Genomic DNA, 19,295 nt, shown 5'->3' with positions numbered 1-19,295 from the left:
GTTCAAAAAAAAAAATTAGGCTTCCTTTACAGGCATGTAATTCAATCTTTTTGTTATGTTTCACTACACCTTACGCATCTATATCCTGATAGATTTTGTTGTTACAAACCTTAAGATTGACTGTTTTATATTAACTTCATTGTTATATTAACTGGTTTGTTTACTTGTAGGAGTCTTCCATTTTAAATGAGCACATGGTTGTGCTATTGCCTGGAGCTGTTTATGCTCTTTCGGCTGGTTGTGCCCCTTTTCTAAAATGCTACAGTGGACTTTCCATATTCAATGCTTCTGAAGATGTTAATAAGGCTATGCCTATGGATGACTGGGTTAAGGTATTTGATGATCTATCCTAGTACTAGCAGGCTATAAATTTATACATCCAGTTATCACTACAAAACTAAAACTAGATAATTGTTGTTGTAGATGAAAGAACTTGAGCAGGACTCGATGCATGGACTTTTTGAATGCTCCATTGATGTACTTGCGAATATTGATCAGGTTTCCTCTATTAAGGTACTGGGGTTTTGTATCATTTCGTTCAATTTTCTGTTTTGCTTTTCTTTGTGATTTTTTTTTCTTGTTTATATTAGAAATTATATCTTTTTTCCTCATTAGATTAAATTATCCTATTGTAGTTGGATTAATTAGGTTTTCAGATTCAAACTTTTCTCTAATCTTTATTCAATCTTACTTTCCAAATATGACATTTAAATACATGCGATTCTTTGTGAGTTTTTTTCCTTTTTCTTTTTGCTTTGTATAAATGTAGTTTATTCATTAATTTGGTGCTTATCATGAATGGATACAAAATATTAGATTAAATCCTGAAACTGTTTGTAATAAGTCTTTAAAGAGAATTAGATGAACTAACTTTTTTCCTTCTCATCAGTGATAAAAAAAGTACTTAAAGAACAAGCTGGAACCTTCATATCGTGAATGGTGACACTCCAAGATCAGGGGCAAGATGGTAAATTACAATATAATATTTTGAGTTAGGTGGCTCTTCTATTTTGACAAAAGCTTGAGATTGGTTAAGAAAACGTAGAACTCATGATGTTAATGCCTCTAAAAAAAAGCTAGGAATGTCCTGAGATCATGAAACTTAAAATTTTGTTGGCTCTTAATCTTTTTGTCTCAATGGGCACATGGGTCCTTTTGGCTCATGGAGATTATTTTATTCTTTGTCATGCATTTTGCTATGCATGGTACATATCAACATTGTTGTATATTTTTCCTTATTCAGTAATTGACCACTGTTATGATTGTAAGATACCTTGCCTAATTTATCTACCAAAGTCACGAATGACTTTAAAAGTTAAAAGAGAAAAGGCAGAATTGTTAAGCTCAAATTTCTGTAACTATTTAAGTAGTTAAAAGTAAAAGACTCCAGGGCCAAAATAAAGTGATTTGTGGATTATATTATAAGTAATTTATCATTTGTGTGAGTATTTTTTATTTGAAATAAGTAATCAAAGTTTGTAGTTTGGAGTTTTGATTGTTTAATGGTAGTTTATGCTGGTCATTCTGATTTACATATTGGTGAGGATGAGCTAGAAAAACTTCTTTGCTTATCTGGTCCTAGATTTCTTGTCTCTGTTGGCAGCCTACACAAGAAGGATCTTGGAAGCATGAAGCATATTTGTTGTTTCCAGTTCATTTGGATGGAACATTGTTGGACAATGCTAACACTATGAAAGCTAAAAAGGAGTTATTCTCAACCACTGATGTTCTTCATATATTTCGACAGGTAGATAGATATGTTTCTTTAAACTTTTTAAACTGAGTTATGTTATCACCTGTGTTTAAGTTCCTCGTCTATATGATACAATGATGTGTACTTATAGTAAAATAGTTGAACTTGAAATTCTGTTTAACAGCTTTGTGTAGGACTCGAGCACATGCACAATTTAGATCCACCATATGCTCATAATGATGTCAAGCCTGGTAATGTCCTCATAACTCATGGGAAAGGACAACCACCACTAGCCATATTGATGGATTTTGGCAGTGCTCGGCCTGCAAGGAGGCAGATTCGATCTCGTTCTGAGGCACTACAATTGCAAGTGTTTTTTTTGTTCCCCCAGTCGAACACACACATACATGCAATGCATCAGTTACCCTACTATGAATGACATTCATCCAATGCTTTGGTATTTGTATGAGGTCCGAGTTTATTTTTTCATAGTCTTAAGAGATAAACAAAATATTGAATTTTTTTAATTAATGGCATATTTGTGAAGACTTGACATATGTTCATGTTTTGAGGTTTTCTATCAAGTTTTTGCATTTTTAGTTACTGTTTGGATAGCCTCATTTAAAAAACTTATCAAATTACAAAATGTTTGAATTTTTAATTTGTACAATTTAAAAGTTCCTATTGTTAGAATATGCCAAATTAATGGAGGAATGGACATAGATTTCATCTTTCATTAAATATTTCGTACTTGTATTGATGGTGGACTCATTGCTTGCTGTGTAGGAATGGGCATCTGAGCATTGTTCAGCACCTTTTTGAGCTCCTGAGTTGTGGGATTGTCCAAGTAATGCAGATATCGATGAGAGAGCTGTTATTTGGTCATTAGGATGCACTTTATATGTGATAATGCGATAATTTTTTTTACCATGTGATTTAAGATTTATTGGTTTAAGTTTTCGGGTCTTTGTCTCTTGAGAGTGTTGGAAATGTGCCCTGAAAGCATATGTAGTGGACATTGTTTTTATGAAATAAATAAATAAATTGAATTTGTTATGCATATATTTTATGGACTATATTATTCTATGATAATATTATGTAAATGTCAGGAAAATTCCTAAGTTCATGAATGTAATCTCAAACACGTATTAGTACGAGAGGATTGTGTTTGAGATAAATGAACTTGAATAGTTCACAGTAAAATAAAGTTATGGAATCTTTAGATTAATTACTGCAAGTACGGTCCACTAGTATTATGAATACATGTGATCTAGATCTGGATCACTAGTGTGGTAGGACACTTTAGTGGAGGTGCTTTATATATTAGAGAATATATAGAACTGGACCAGATATGTTTATTAATACTTAGTTAAATACCGTTTCGAAGTATTAATTAAATATATCAACTGATGATCATATACAAATAGATCTTAATCCTGAGGTTACTATGAACTCCTGTTTATGTTATATGAGTTCTTTGATTCACTTGCTAGGGTCTGTCAGAATGATCAGGCTAAAAACTTTTGTTTTGGGAACTCATTAATATAGATGGCTGGGGACATAGTATACAGATATGGAATCTATACCTTCTCGCAAGAGATTGAATGATGGTTCTCTTAAGGGTTGACTTTTGGGACTGAAAGGTTATTGAGCTCAAATTCATAATTTAGTTATGAATTAACCTTCACTAGTAGAGTCAATGGTACTTAAGGAAACAAGACATAATTAAAAGGGTAAAACGGTAATTTTATTCCCGATTAATTATGAACCATTATTAGAGGGTCAAGTTGTATGCAATGATTAAATCAATGGACGCTTTATGATTATAAAGTACTCAGTAAATGAAATGTCTATAATTACAAGAGTTCAATCTCATATTTATAGTGGAATAATCATGAGATAAATAAATTAAGATTATTTAATTAAAGAGTTTAATTAATAATCTCAAATTTATTGGAGCTTGGAATTATAGGTCCATAGGTCCCCATAGCGGCTCTATCAACACTGTTCAAGGTAAGAGTTGATATGAAGGGAAAATAGTTTAAAGACATATTTAGGAAGAAATTTGTTCTTCAGGCCAAATATGCAATTATATGATAATGGTGATTAATTAATTAATTACAAATTAGTTGTAGTTAACCAAATTAATTAATATTTAATTATTATATAATTTTTGAAATTATATTAAATAATTAAATTAATTTTCGAAATTTAATTAAATAATTAATTAATTATAATTTTTTGAAATTATAATAAATTAAATATTTAATTTCAAAAATTTGGGTTTAATTAATTAAATATCTTTATTTGAGTGGGAGAAAATAATCTGATAAGTTCAAATTGGATTTGAATTTAAAAGATTAATATTTATTCAAATAATTAATTATATTTGATAATTAATTAAAAAGATAATTAATTTGAATTCAAATTTGAATTAGTTATCAGGTTGTTAGATCTTATCTGACAAAGAAATTTGAATAAATAATTAAATAAAAATTGAAAAACAAATATCCCTAGAAATTAGGAAGGTACACGTTCACACACAGTCCAGGACTGTGTGTGGCGTGTAGCACCAGTGTTTTTCAGGGATGGGATTTTCAATTTTATTTATTTAATTAATTAATTAATGGATAATTCGAAAATTGGTTTTTGGATTTTTTCATTAATGGAATAATTAATTAATTAAAAATTAAATTGTAAAATGGTTATAGATTTAATTTTTAAATTTTGAATTTTTTCTGTTAAGTATGGCTGATCAGAAAATTATTAAGACAAGAAAAAAAAAAAGAGTGAGACTACTCTGAACATTCGCTCTGTGAAAATAGAACGATAGTTTTCTCTCTCCCTGAAAATAAAGAACCAATTCTCAGGCCTATTCTCTTGATCTCATGAGTTGAGTACATCAAGAAGAATCACAAATAAACTATCCTTCATTCCCTAAGTGCCCACACATTTCTTGAGGTGTAGAGAACGCTTTGGAAGATCTTGGTGTGAGTACGTGGAGCGGCTTGGATAGGAAGATCGTTCTAAATACGAGAAGATAGCAAGGACACTTGATAGGCTTCAAGAGGTATGATTTCTATCACTATCTTGCTTATGATTAATGTATGTATATTAATAGATCCGCATATTTAAAGGTAGTTTAAATATGTTACAAAATTTTTGTTGTATACTAGGCCAACAACACCACCTTTCCGCTGCGTATTAGGAAACTCGTTCCGAACAGAGAGCTATAATATAATTTGATGACAGTGTTGAATGTTTTAAACTAATTTGTGAATTTTTAATACAATGTTGAATGCTTTTTACTTTTTATTATTTGAAAATCAAGTTCATTTGATGATGCTAGTATATATTAGAAAGCTAATTTTAATTATATAAATAAAAAATAAAAATATAATAGAATAAATAATGAGAATTTAAACTTATCTAAATATTAAAATAATACACAAAATGTGTTATAATATCTATTACAATGACACTTTTTATAAGTAAAGAATTTTGTTATGCAAACTTCAATATATAACACAAAAATGTGTTATACTAAAGTGTAGTATAACACAAATTTATAAGTATTGAAATGTGTTATATAATCTATTTATTAAAATAACAAAGATAGTGTGTTATCGTTGACAGTATAATAACACATCTGTATAACAATAATAAAACGTTATGTAAAGTACCCTGACCTACGATAACATAGTCGGTCTTAACACATCAAAAAGTGCTATGGTATGTTTTAATAACACATTTTTGGTGTTATTAAAAGCATTTTTTCTTGTAGTGATGGGTGCTATGTAGTGCAGGTAAAGGGACAAAAAAGCTCACCTAGCCTTGAGTGGAGAGCTTAGGTGGTGATGTGTACATATGCGGCCGCTTAACCACCAAGGCCAAGGAGTTCTCAGAGGAAATGGGGGGTTTACCCTATTTTTGCTGCTTAGGTCGGCAGGGTTGTAAATTTGAAATAGTAGTGACCATTTTGTGTTATAAATAACTTGTAAATGTTTTGATGAGCGCATGAACAGTTTATATACTTAATAAAATACATCATTTCCTTTTTACTGGTTTTCCACCTCAGCCTGTTAATAACACTTAGAAGCAAGTTTTTAACAAAAGGACTCGGGTATCGAGTCAAATTTCTGGCTCACTGTTCACCGTAACTGTTCTGGGGTAGCCAGGGCGTTACAACTTATGTGTTACCAAGTTGAGGGTTAAAACTGAAAAGTTTTTTAATAGAATTCAGTCTTGTGAAGACAAGTATTTTTGGTAACAAAATACTGTAAGAATTCTACCTATATGGACCTAGGTGTGGTGCCGCCTCACATGAGAATTGGGAGTATTCTCAAGAACGTCCATGAATGGAAAGTGCACATGGCCATTAACGGTGCAAAGCGAGACATAGAGGGCTCAAGTGAAAATCACAAAGGTGTATGTGTTATCACCGATTTGTTATCATGAAAAGATGGTTCAATGCCTAGTGCAACTAAATTTTCGACAAATTTTGTGATAATTACACTATAGTAAAGTTCAAGTTGAAAAACACTTTGCTTTATGCACTAATGCAATGACTCCTATAAGAGAGAGTTCTTGTTTAATCAAGTGGGGGATATGTTATATTTCAAAATATAATGATTGATTAAATAAGTGTTACAATAGATAACTATTTAATCTAGTGGGGGAATGTTATATTATTTTATAATATAATGTAATATTATATTATATTATAATAAAATGTTTTAGATTAAATAAATGTGACAAAGAGTGTCACATATTGTAACATATAATAGAGCGTTACATTATTTAGATATATGAGATATATCCAAATAATGTAACATATTTGGTGTTACAAATTTGTAACTTCCAAATATTACCCTTTATTGTGTAAATTTGGTGTGACACAATATTGAGATGAATTTCATAAAGCCACATGTGAAATGGCTATTAGAGATATGATTTTAACCCCAATAATGTGTTTTGGGGGTTACAAAATCATTTGGGAGGGTTTGGAACCGTTCGGAAAAACAGCACATTTTTAAGTGCTGAAAATGGTCAGTGGCTGTGGCCACTGAATGTTGGTGGATGTGGCCTATGGGACAGAGAGTAGTGGCCGCGGCCACTAATGTCTCTGGCCGCGGCCATAGGCCAAAACTAACCATTTTTTCAATTTTTTCAATTTTTGTTGAACGGCTCAGAAAACCCAAATAACTCCCAAATCTCATTTTTAATTCCATATTAATCCAATTAAACATTGGTAATAGCCATGGGGGTTGGTGGAATTTGAAACTCAAAGGGTGTCTCTAAACTCTATAAATATGAGCCTATAACTCACTTGAAAGAAACAACATTTTTCTATCCATTAGAGCACTTGGCTAGAAACACCTTGAGGCTTGATAATTCCATAAAGCATTTCCAATTACTGAGAGAGATCCCTTAGTGCTTTAGTTAGGGGAAAATAAGCTTTTGGACAAAGGTTTTAAACCTTGTTCAAGTTGGTGATCCCCAACCCTCTTCACTTAGGTTGTGTAAGTGAGAGTTTACATGTGTTTATGTTATTCATTTTATTCTATTACTTTTCTTTTTATTGTCTTGTTCTATTTACTTGTATATTTTGTTTAAGAGTTGTAATCTTCTATTTTGTTTCAAACACCTTTACTTTACTTGTAATCTTTTGCTTAGAGTTGTATTCTCACTATTCTCTTATTCTTCATCATATTCTTCCTTTTCTTTGTTTATTTGTAATTTTCAGTTATAGAGTTGTAACTTTATTTAATCAATCAATATTTATTTGTAATATTATTGCATAGAGTTGTATTATCTTACCATTTCCATTGAGGCAATACATATTTTCCTAACAACACGTACTAGCCTTTTACTAATATAGTACACAGGGCGATGTACCATGTTCTCTTCTTTCACCAAAGCAGCGCTGATTGCATGCTCGGTGATTGCCAAATAGATGAATAGCTACTTCAACCGATATGCCCTTAGGCACGACCATAGGAATAGGAGTAATCGAACCTACTTTCTACATATCTCTCATTATTTGGGACTTCACCATCTATTGGCTTCGCTAGAACGAGAGGTTGAGCGAGATGCTCCTTCAAGGCTTGTGTTTACCCAAAAATTGCTCCCGATGACGTGGAAAGATTTCTTAAATGTGGTTGGCACGTGGCAGTTTCGAGTGAAGGGATCATGTTCAACCATCGACCAGATAATTATTGATTCGTCAAGTCTTTTGATTAGGTGCGACCAGTCTGGTCGCATACTCTTATTCACTTCCTTTGGGATACACAATCTTGTAATAATTACATTTATAATGTTTCCTTTTATTACCTTGATATGCTGATCTTAATTGTAATTAAGGCCCATCAGCCCATGTAACCCTCTTGAGCCTATAAATAAGAAGAATAAGGATCAAGGAAGGGACTTTGGATGGGGGAACTTTTGATATTTGTATTCAGAGAGAAAAGCATAGTGTGATTATCCACCGAAATTGTATTTCTCCCAAGGCTTGTGAAACTCAAAAACCCTAGTTCTTAGATCACATTATTGGGATTCAATATCAATAAGAGCACTAAGTAGACGTAGGTCAGTACCATCTTATTGGGGCCGAACCACTATAAATCATTTGTGTTATTTACTTTTCATTTGATTTTCTTTTTGTTTTCATCTCATTTCCTATCATTATTTTTACTCAGTGTCGTTGGCCAAATCAAGGCTCAACATTCTGGTGCTTTCATTGAGAGATTAATCAAGAACCTTAAGAAGATCAGATGGCGAAGACATCCAAGAGAGCTGGACAGACTTCTAGCGCTGCATCCACTCAGCCTCTTTCCTCCAAATGTGGCTGAAAATGAGCCACAGTTGGATTTTGAGGAGGAAGAAATGGACTCTGAAACATTGAGGACAACACTAACTGTGTTGCAGGACAAGTTGGCCAATCTGAGGGCCAATCAAGAGAATGCAGTGGAGGCCTTGGCGCAACAACAAAGGGAAATCGAGCATCAGCGTCAGGAGCTGAATGAGCGGCAGGCAGACATGGACCGCTGGCAGAGAGATACCATAGCCGCTTTAGAAGTAGCCATTCAGTTGGTTAGGGGACAGGCTGCGCTGGCTTCTCAGCCGGATTAGCCACCAAATGCACCACCGCAATGGGCCCCAAATCTGAGTCCTCCGCTTCAGGCATCAAGCCCTCAAAGGGCGGAGCAACCGCCTGCTGCTCAACAGGACATCCCAATTCAGGATCTTAAGCAGCAGCCACCTTCTTAAGCTGGTCGAGGCAATCCCCAGCGCCAAAGGCAGAATAGAGCTGGGCAGCCTCCCCGAAGCCCTAGACGCCCAGGGGCTAATGAGCCAAATCCACCGAGCAGGGGGCAACGTCTTTCTACTAATAGAAGGCACGACGAGTCAAGCTCTGTAGTCAGGGGACCCCCACGGCATAATAATGCACGGGGACCCACTAACCAATGTAGGCCTCCCCCTGATGCTCGAGAGATGCCAGCTAGAGGAGGAAACAACTTGATCAGCCGGTTGTGCTATATTCGGTCGCAGTTTAGGGATGACCATGACTATTATGAGGCCGATTCCGGCAGGAGGAATGCTGGTCGAAGGCATGAGGAAAGAGGTGGAGATAGAAAACCCCCACCAAGAGAAAATAGGCCTAGGAGCCAAAATGCTGGGGGGTAGCCCAGACATCATAACATCTTTGGCTGGCTAGGTGCTAGCAAACAGAGGCACAGAGATGATGACTTGAGGGACGTGCTCAACGACAGGTGCGAGAGGCACGATGAGTACGCTCCTCTGGCACCAGTCGCCCCAGCAATCCCAGACGCTATACAGGCCCAAATTGATGCTTTGAATCAGGTAGTACAACAGCTGGTAGAGAGCCGGACATCCCACATTGAGTACAATCGGAGGAGAGGCACTCCATTTGTAAAGAGGATCACTGTGGCCGAGACCCCCAGCAAATTCAAGATGCCGGTACTACCAAACTTCGATGGGTATGGGGACCCAGTATCTCATGTTAATAAGTTTGAGATACAGATGGATATCCATAAGGTGTCGGACAATGTCCGCTACAGGATCTTCCCCACCACCCTATCTGACACCGCGAAGGAGTTGTTATGTAAATTTCCTCCGGCTAGTATAGTATCATGGGAAATGTTCGTGAAGGAATTTTACAGAAAATTCTATGATAGTCGTGTACACCCCACTGAGGCCAACCAGCTGGTCGAGATACGACAAAAGGAGGGAGATCCCTTAAAGGAATACGTCCAGTGTTTCATGCGAGTAGCTGCTGGAGCAAAAACAGTGGGCGACAAGGGAAAAATGATGGCCCTAACTGCTGGGGTAAGGCGTTATTCTCCACTCTGGAACAACCTAAGGAAGAATGGTGTAAAGAGTACCCAGGATTTTCTTGATCGAGCTGATCGATACATCCAGCTCGAGGATGCGATTGACAACGAGGGGAAATCGCCTGGGAAAGACAAGGGACCAAAGGAAGATCTTGCCAAAGCTGCCAATGGGTCAAATAAACCCAATGGCAACGGCAAAGGCAACGGGAACAGGAATGGTAAAAATGGTGGGAAAAGGGCGAACAATGAGCCAACAACGTCTGAAAACAAGTGCCCCAAAGGCAATAGGTATGAGCCAAGGTTCACCAACAATACGACCCTTGTCGAGAGTAAAGCAGAGGTCTACCAGGCGACCAACTGTAGCATCCCTTATAAGCGACCAACACCTATAAGGAAAGATATCTCCAAGCGAGATACAACAAAATTCTATGGTTTTCACAACGACTATGGTCATGACACTAATGAGTGTAACCAGTTGAAGGATGATATTGAGTTCCTTATCAGACAAGGACACCTAAGGAGATACGTGCGAGCCACAGGAAGTTCTCAGCGAGAGGCTCAAGGAGGCAACGAGCAGGCGCTTGGACGCCAACGCTTGCCACCTTTACAGCTAGCTCCTATGGCAAGTACGTTACTCACCATTTGTGGCAGCCCACACCTTGCAAAAGATAGTGGGAAGGCAAGGGAGCGGTACGCTTGGACCTTACACCACGACCAAGACATCGAGATGATGAGTGTGGAGGATCGAGCACCTAAAAAAGCTCGAACAGAGGAGGATTTGATAACCTCCTTCAAAGACGACGCTCAGCACGTACGATTCTCACATTCAGATTCATTGGTTGTTGACGTCCAGATTGCCAATATGATGGTTAAGCGGGTGTTGGTTGACACAGGGAGCTCAGTCAACATCTTGTATAAGTCTTAACTGGAGAGGATGAAGTTGTTCGTCAAGGACCTGAAGCCATGTAACCAAACCATATATGGTTTTTCCAGCGAAGGGCTCGCGCCAACAGGGTCGATTAGGCTACCGGTTACAGCAGGAACTGCGCCCACGAACAGGACACTACTCACTAGTTTCATAGTAGTTGATTGTCCTTTAGGGTACAATGCTGTAATTAGGAGGCCTATTCTCACTACACCAAACACCACTTTCCACAACACATCATTATAATACTATTTAAAAAGTATTATAATTAAGATATGGGAAAGTGCCAAAGTAAAAAAAAAAGTTGAAAGAAATGGCGAGCATCAAAATTTTTTAGCGGCAATGTTATATATTCTTTTTATGTGAAAGGTTAAACATCTATTTTTCCAAAGGCTTTCCAACGCTATGTTATTTTCCTCACTCACTCTCTTTCTCTCTCTAAAACACTCTCTCCTTGGTTCCTCTCGATTGCTCTCATGAAGTACTCTCTTCGTCACTCTCTCCTTTGTAAATTCCACTAAATTGTTTTCTCTTCCCAGGGAACCCCCCTCCTTCAATTTTTCTCCCCATTGGAAGCCCTCTCTACTGCTCTCTTCCTTGGGGATGCCCTCTCCCATGCTTTCTCTTGGCAATGAAGCATCTACAAGAACAAAGGTAAGAGCACATGTGTAATCATAACTCTTCTCTACACCTTGTTTAAATTTAGATTTTTATGTAAAATTAAAATCTCAAGATATATCCGGCCCAGGCCCCTCCTCCTTCTTCTTCTCCTTATTCGTGTTTTGCAGATCGGAGAATAGCTTCCTCATATAGATCGAAGCGTAGATCGAAGAGCACCTCCGTAGATCGAGCTCATTGCTCACCTCTGGTTTAGATCACCATTCAACCACACCTTTCTTCTTCTTCGGTTCAGATCTAGCGAAGCTTCAGTTGTTACCAGAGGGGTTTCTACGTTACCAGAGATATGGGGTGGTACATTTTCTCCTACTCAAATCTGGGCTCAACTTCCGTTTCTGATTCTCCCTGTAAGTATTTCTATATATATATATATATAATTATAGGAATTAAATTGAATGCAGAATCATTGTACTAATCTTGGACATGCTTTGGGCACAAATCTTCAATTTGTACAAGATTGCATTTTGTTTGAGTGTGAATCATTTGTGATTGTGTACTTTTGTTTTATTGGGTAATTATTTGTTTTATGTTAGTTTTGAGTAATGTGGGTCTCTAGATCATGTATGTTTGCCATTTTTCATTTTTCCTTTTTGAGGAAAGATCATCTTTGAAAAAAGAAAAAGAAAAAATGGAGTAAGGAGATATTGAGATCTGGTTTGGCTTCATATACATAGATCTGCTAGTTACGTGTTTGGTTTGAGAAGGGATTGTATACTGCCTTAATGGATTCAAGCTGAATTACATTATTAAATTTGTTATTTTCCAATGCTCATATTGTATTTGTCGGAATGCCTGTTCTGGATTTTTCTTGAAAATGCAAGACTTTTTTTCCCTTCTTCTTCATCTTAATTTGTTTTCAATTGATTATAAATTTTGTGAATACATTTTGACATATCATATCATTTCAATCAATTTTGACATATCATATCAGTTTGGGGTGCAAGTATTCTATTAGATTAGCATATAAATGTTAGGGTTTATTTTATATTGTTGATTTTATCCTAGGTGCTGATAAATTTTATCAATATATAGATGTTTTGGATTATGATATAGTTAATATTATTGGATAATTTGTTATCAGTTGTATTTCTCATGTACTGTTAGTTATTTTCAGAGTTTTTCACAAGTGTTGGTGTTTTATTTTCCTAATTTGATATTCTCAAAAGGTGCCTGGTATATTTAAAAAATTCTTTGTTATGAGATTTAGTTTTGGTTGTGCTTGCTTTATTTTCACTGACATACATATAAATATAATTAACTGATCATAATTGGTAACCATCCATAGTCGTGGTGGAGTGATAAGAAGAGAAGGATTTACTATGACTGTATTATATATCGAGAGATTGAAACCGTACGTTAATTAATACAATGTGTAACTTTCAGATTTTTATCATATAGTACTAGCAACTCAGTAATAGATAAAGAGATAGGATAGAATATCCCTATGCTACATTTCAACCTTTTTTCCTTTTCTTTAACCCCTTTCGTTGTCAAATTGGTTTGGGAGTGCGATGTGATCAAGACTTTGTAGATACTGTTTGTTTTTTCTGTTGGTTGTTCAAGATCAACTGAAAGAGAGAACCATAAATACTTGTGTTTCTTTCAAGCTTTCTTATTTCTTTTTTAAAGTCTAAAATTTTAGAGGAAAAAAAAGTGTTAGTACTTTGTAGTAGTTCAAGTTACAAAGGTTTGATGTGGCTTAATCCAAGTAATATATTCAAATGGAGAAAACTATCAACACAATTCATAACCTTTGTAACTTGTATGGTTTCAGTCAAATTTACAAAAAGAACATAAAAGAATTAGTGTTTTGTTCAATGTTCTTTGCCCATTCCAGCAGCATATTTGCAAGTCTGATAACACCCCTACAAGTGCAGCACCACATATACAAAGTCAGACATGAAACAGATAAATAAAAAAAGTTGTTACTTTCTGAATAGTTACCTATGAAATGAACTCCATCAGATTTTATCAAACTAGATTACTTTTCATTTTTTTACTTGTTCCCATTTGTTCTTTTGAAGTATAATGCTCTGTTTTCTCTGTTACTTGATAAATATTTTCTTCTGAGGCTAAGTTTTTAAATAGATCTTTTTTTCTTTCCGGAAAGAAGTATAGTGCTCTGTTTTCTCTATTTCATATGTAACACAACCATACCATACTCATGTATAAATATATATTATATATGTAACTTGGCACAAGTCTATCTTTTTGTAGTTGAGAATAATCAACTCAATGCATGCTCTCCTAAGCTCATTAAATAAAATGGAAATGTAAGGAAAAGAACAAGAATATTAAAAAGACATGTATCCACCAGTGGAAGTATTCTACTGTTAAGTTGATTGTATTTATTTATTTGTTCTTTGTATTCATTGGTTGTTGTCTTTGGGTTATATTTGGTTTCTTTTGTTAACCATTAATTAGTATCAATGTGTACATTTTCTCATTTTCTGTCTACTGTGACGATACAGTATTTATTTGGGTTTCTAATATCTCTTAATGGCATAGAATTTCAAGAGCTTAGTTTATTAGTGCATACATTCTATTCTCTTAGCCTATTATTTTTAACAACGATGATGGATGTGCCTCCCTATTAATGTATGATGCATAATATATTTGAAAGAATTGGGGGATTTTACATCTTTCATAGAGTAAATGAGTTCAGACTAAAAGATGACTGCATTTTAGAAACTTAAATGAGTTGTGCAATGATACCACTTCAGTCCTTCCCTTAGATAGACCCTATGGAGTTTTGGATTTCTAGAATGGACCAAATAAGGACAATCTTATTCCTAAATTGGATTGTTTGATAAATTTATCTTTAGTTATACACCATCTCTTTAAATTCCATTTAGTGTGGAAACTGAGAAGCTCAAATTCCTAGTTCTGAATTTAATTTTTTTTTGTTTTATTGTTATTATTATTATTGTTGTGTTTGTGTTCATTGCCTTTTTAAGTATGTAGTTCCATGTTTTGAAGCATGCATACAAGAAGTAGTGTAAACATTCAGGTGATTTACCGGTTTAAGCTCATTCATTATTGAGAGGGTGTTTTTCTTTTAATAAATAAAAAATGGTACGATGAGACCATTTGTTTTTGTTTCTTTTTTTTTTTTTTTTGCGTCTTGAAGATTCAGTACTTTGTAATGGTGTCTGTGTTGCTAAAGTTTAAGCATCATGTTTTCTAATATTCTATTTTTTTGTTAACTTTATAACTTGTAGATTGGCAATGATCTTTCTCAATTTGTGGGGCCTCTTATCTTGAATCAACTTCTACAGATTGGTTGGTTCTCCTTTCTTTAAATCAGTACTTTGCAAGAGATGTGTCATAAATGCTTTAGGTTTTTCATTTTATTTTTAGTGGGGCCTCTTATCTTTTGCCCAGGTTTGTTGAGATCATCTGGACTTTGGTCAGGAAATTATCTACTAATCCTAATAGTGCTGCTATAATGGCCATGGGTGTTAACATCTTGGAAAAGATGTTGAAATGGTAAGCTAATCCATATTGTATTTTTTTTCTACTTTTGGGTATAAACTTATATATGGCTCTTTCTTGCATGAAGTTTGGGGTGAATTTTAGTTAGTCATTTTAAAGTCAACGCCATACGTTTGTTGTTTTACCTATGTAGCTGTATGGAAAATTAAAACATAATGTTCTCTGTGGAAGGCTAGTAGTTAAGGTCACCAAGAGCATCATAGTTATGTCATTTGCTTTTGACTAAAAAAATTTGTGTATAAAGATATTGTTATACTTTTCCACCAGCACGTTTCTTATGAGAAGATTTACTGATGCAATTGTTTCAATAAGGCATTTAAGTGCTTGAATGCTACAAACCCCAGAACTTCACAGTGTTAAAATGTTTTGTGGGCCTCTTGGCATATACTTAAATTGTTTGCTTGCCTGAAGCCTTGCTTCTAATTATGATGACTTTTACATTGTTTTTTTTTGGCCAGTTGCCCTTCATACGTTTCTGCAGCAGCTGTTAAGGCAAATTTATTTGATGTGGCTTTAAATACAAATATTCTTGATACTGGCTCTAATGGTTCCTTGAGGTAAGGCCTTTAGTTTGATGGTTTTGATTTTGTATTCTTCTCTGAACTGGATGCGTGTGCCATCAATTTGTATGCTGACTTGAAAAGTAAAATAAAAAATTGTATAATTGTGTGGCATATTTTTAGTGTGTATCTATTTTTTTGGTATCAATCATGGCTTTTAATATGAATGAAACTCATAGTTTCATATCATAAGTAAACTTCATTGATTCAGTGAAAATCTCTAGCAATTTGCTGTTGATGGAGGAAGACTTACAATGTGTGTGTGTTGTCTATTTGGGTAAAGATCTTATAGTAGTATATTCTTTTGTCTCCTCTGTCGAGGGTTGCTGATGTTTAGTCACTACACAGAAAGTACACAAAACTGCAGAAAGTAGTTTATTTCTTAAAAGATATTTTGTGATCATAAACCTTGTTTGATATTGACGGGATGGATACGACATAGTTTTACTTGCATTTGTTTCGTCATGCTTGACTTCAATTGGTGTATCCCCATGCTAAAACGTTAAAGTCTATTAATGTAAAATGGATCTAATTATAGATTGACTATGGCATTAAGTGCAAGGTTTCCATCATTATTAATGAGAATTTGTGCTGAGCACACAGCCTGGGACAAACTTGTCTATATCCTTTATATGCTTTGGGCCCCTTTTATGGTTTAATGGTTGTATGTAGATTGGCTATTCCTATATTGTTGGCAATCTTTACTACAGTTTACTAAGGAGTTTTAACTTATCCATGCAGGCCATACAGATTGGCGCCACTAAAGTACTTTCAATGCTGTTGATGACAGCAGATTTCTTGCCACCATATTTTTCTGCAAGCAGCTTTGATCTAGATGATAAACAGGTTTAGCGTGTTCGAGTTAATACATTTTCTTTCCTGATCATTAATTTTTTTATTTGAACAACTGACCCATTGTTTCTCATTTAATATATTTTAATTAATACATTGTCTAGGTTGCTGATTTGAAAGATTCTGTAAGCTTTATTCTACTAGAGCAATCTGAAGAAAATGAAGACTTATTTGTTGCTACCATCAATCTTTTCACTTCTACTGCTCGTTAGCAGGTGTGCTACTTTTTGACATTTGTATATGTTTTTTGGTGTCAATAAGTGAATCACTCTTAGGTAATTTTCTGTTGTTTCATTTTGGGATTTCTCATTAACTGTTTATATTGAACTTTGTGTTCTATACAACCTGCTTTTTTTATTGCTGTATTTGCCACCAAAGAGTTTATGGACGTCCAACCAGGTAATGTTGGTGATGGGAAGCTGCCAGCAATTGAGGTTTCCTCTGGGCCAGTAGAGTTTAAAAGTTCAAGCCTTGTAGATGCAGTACTTTGTTATGTTGTAAATTCTAACAGTCATATCAATAATTAAGTTCTCCCAGAGACATCCTTAGCCTGGTTTATCCCTCAATTTTTTTTCGGTTGCTCTTTAAACTAATTTGTTACATATTTTGATCTGTTAATTTCTTTATTCCAGCAAATCCTTTGTGCTTCTTAATGTACTCAACTTTTTAAAGGCATTGTGGCAAAGGGCGGGTCAATATATCAATATATTGGCTAGGTTGAAAAACTCTGAGAATTTTTGGAAGCAATTGTCAAAATTCATTTCACTAACTTCTCTGGATTCTTTGCCTGATAGCCTGATTGAGATGGGAGCTCTAAATCAGGCATACAAATATCTGTGTCAATCTTCCATAATGGAAATAATGGCATATGACATGTTTCTGCAAAAGAAATTGTCACTGGTGGAGTCACTAGAAAAACCAGCACCCGAGTCAAAGGGAAGGGTGGAAAATTCAGGAGGCACTGATAAACCAAAAGCTGCAAATCTATATGATCGTAGAGATGTTTTATCAACGTGGTGTCGGGGCTTTATTTTGGTCAATCTGATCAAGTCACTTACTACTTATGAATATGATAACAAATCATTTTATCATGCAGAGGTACGATTTTAATCTCTTTTGCTTTTTAGTTGATGGTATATTCTAAATATCTACATTGAAGACCTCTTGTGGTACTAAATGTGATAGAAACTAAAGTTCTTCCCAAAATTGAGAGCACAAAAGAATAAATGAATTGTACTGAAAAGAACCAAATCTTGTACAAAGTCTAGGTTAATTCGAGAAAAACTAGCAAAAACTCCCAGAGTAGAAATTCTAAACTTTAAACAGTAACCAAATTCTTCTATATATCCCTTCTAAGTATTCTCTTATACTATTTATATACTAACAATAACACCTACTAGCCAACCAATAGAATTTAAGTAAATTTACAAGTCAACACAATAATCCTATATAGCTCTATTCGATATCTGATGCCTAACAAAATGTTTGCAGATCATATAGTTTTAGATGGCTTCTTTGATGTGATTACTGATTATTGGCATTTTAAGTTAATTTATATTGTAAATATATGTAGGTTTCTGCCAGTTTAGTCACGGTGCATTTGATTGAGAAATTAGCTGCTGGTGATACTGGAAGTTTATCTGTATCAATACTTCAGAAGATGAGCACCATGTCTAAAAAGGTTTGCTGCTTCCCTTTTAAGATTGGTATAGTTAGTTTAGATAAATAGTTCAGGCATGCTGTCCTAAATTAATTGTGAAGTATTAAGCTCTTTGAGGGCTCATTTTAACTAAAATCTTAAGTGGAACTTGTTCACTTTCTTTCAGTTTTTCATAAATTTTAGGTAGCATAATATCTCTGTTTTTTTTAATTCCATTTGCATCTTAGAAGTCATCCTGCTTTCTCTGAAGTGTTCAAACTGTGTTTTATAATGAGTCGGTGATAAGTTCAGTGCATTCATTTACTAGGATTCTAATAGTTGCAATTATACAAGTAATTTTGTGAAAACTCCCTTACAAAGGTCTTGGATGTGGTTGGAGCAGTGCCACTTGGCCCAAGTTGGATCAGCACCATAAGAGAGAATGAGTGGACCCAGATCTACTTTATGTATGGTATGGTATTCATCTATTTTACGAGAAGACATGTAGTCTTTCTTCTCCCTGCAATTTTTTTAACATGTAATTCATATATTTATTGCCAGTGAAAGCTGTTTTCATACCTTGTCTTGCTTCTAACCCCTGTATATTTCTCTAAGCATTGTCACTGTCTTGCAATTTGTTGAGTATAGCTTGCATATACATGTTCGTTATTTTTGTGCATTTAATTTGCTTTTATATATAAGATGCTTATATGCTTAATCATTTCCTTGTATCAGTGAAGGGAAGGAACTAAATAATTTGATACTAAGTGATATTTATTATCATCTAGAAGGAGAGCTTGAAGGTCGTAAAATAAGCACTGGACCATTTAAAGAACTTTCTGAATACCTGGTTGATTCAAAAGTTATGCACAATTACCAACATAAGTATGACAATGACTTTCTTGTAACTTGCAAATATGTGTACATGTTTGATCCTAGGCGTGTACGGGCTGATTTGGGATCTGATCTTTGGGACTAGCTAAAGTGGAAAACATCTAAAGAGATCAAAAAAAGAATGCTATCTCATATGATGGAGGCAAACTCTATGGTGTTGCTTAGAAATTCAAAGCTTGCTGCATTGAAATCTTTAATAATTGTC

General features: G+C 34.8%; 2 protein-coding genes and 2 long non-coding RNA genes across 6 annotated transcripts; all 4 read left to right on the top strand.

The window, feature by feature from the left end:
* The first annotated feature begins 1,570 nt into the window (after positions 1-1,570).
* LOC133829325 (uncharacterized) lies at positions 1,571-2,647 on the top strand. Its single transcript, XM_062259121.1, has 3 exons — positions 1,571-1,747; positions 1,878-2,059; positions 2,480-2,647. The coding sequence occupies exons 1-3, from the start codon at positions 1,691-1,693 to the stop codon at positions 2,580-2,582; spliced, it is 342 nt and encodes a 113-aa protein (XP_062115105.1). The 5' UTR covers positions 1,571-1,690; the 3' UTR covers positions 2,583-2,647.
* Positions 2,648-11,363: 8,716 nt separating this feature from the next.
* Positions 11,364-14,931, top strand: LOC133831027 (uncharacterized). The gene is made up of 3 exons (XR_009892357.1): positions 11,364-11,626; positions 11,761-11,944; positions 14,872-14,931. It is a non-coding gene; the product is annotated as an uncharacterized LOC133831027 (long non-coding RNA).
* A 14-nt stretch (positions 14,932-14,945) lies between these two features.
* Positions 14,946-17,094, top strand: LOC133831028 (uncharacterized). The gene is made up of 3 exons (XR_009892358.1): positions 14,946-15,139; positions 15,604-15,702; positions 16,447-17,094. It is a non-coding gene; the product is annotated as an uncharacterized LOC133831028 (long non-coding RNA).
* A 279-nt stretch (positions 17,095-17,373) lies between these two features.
* LOC133829324 (uncharacterized) lies at positions 17,374-19,290 on the top strand. 3 transcript variants are annotated; one of them, XM_062259119.1, is made up of 4 exons: positions 17,374-17,655; positions 18,131-18,238; positions 18,600-18,668; positions 18,932-19,290. In XM_062259119.1, the coding sequence occupies exons 1-3, from the start codon at positions 17,410-17,412 to the stop codon at positions 18,630-18,632; spliced, it is 387 nt and encodes a 128-aa protein (XP_062115103.1). In that variant the 5' UTR covers positions 17,374-17,409; the 3' UTR covers positions 18,633-18,668; positions 18,932-19,290. The 3 variants fall into 3 exon arrangements, with proteins under 3 accessions (XP_062115103.1, XP_062115102.1, XP_062115104.1); XM_062259118.1 differs by having other exon boundaries at positions 18,578-18,668; XM_062259120.1 differs by lacking the exon at positions 18,600-18,668.
* The last annotated feature ends 5 nt before the right edge of the window (positions 19,291-19,295 follow it).

Source organism: Humulus lupulus, chromosome 4 (genome assembly GCF_963169125.1).
Source record: "Humulus lupulus chromosome 4, drHumLupu1.1, whole genome shotgun sequence".
Lineage (NCBI taxonomy): Eukaryota > Viridiplantae > Streptophyta > Magnoliopsida > Rosales > Cannabaceae > Humulus > Humulus lupulus.
This window is presented reverse-complemented; position numbering and strand designations above follow the sequence as displayed.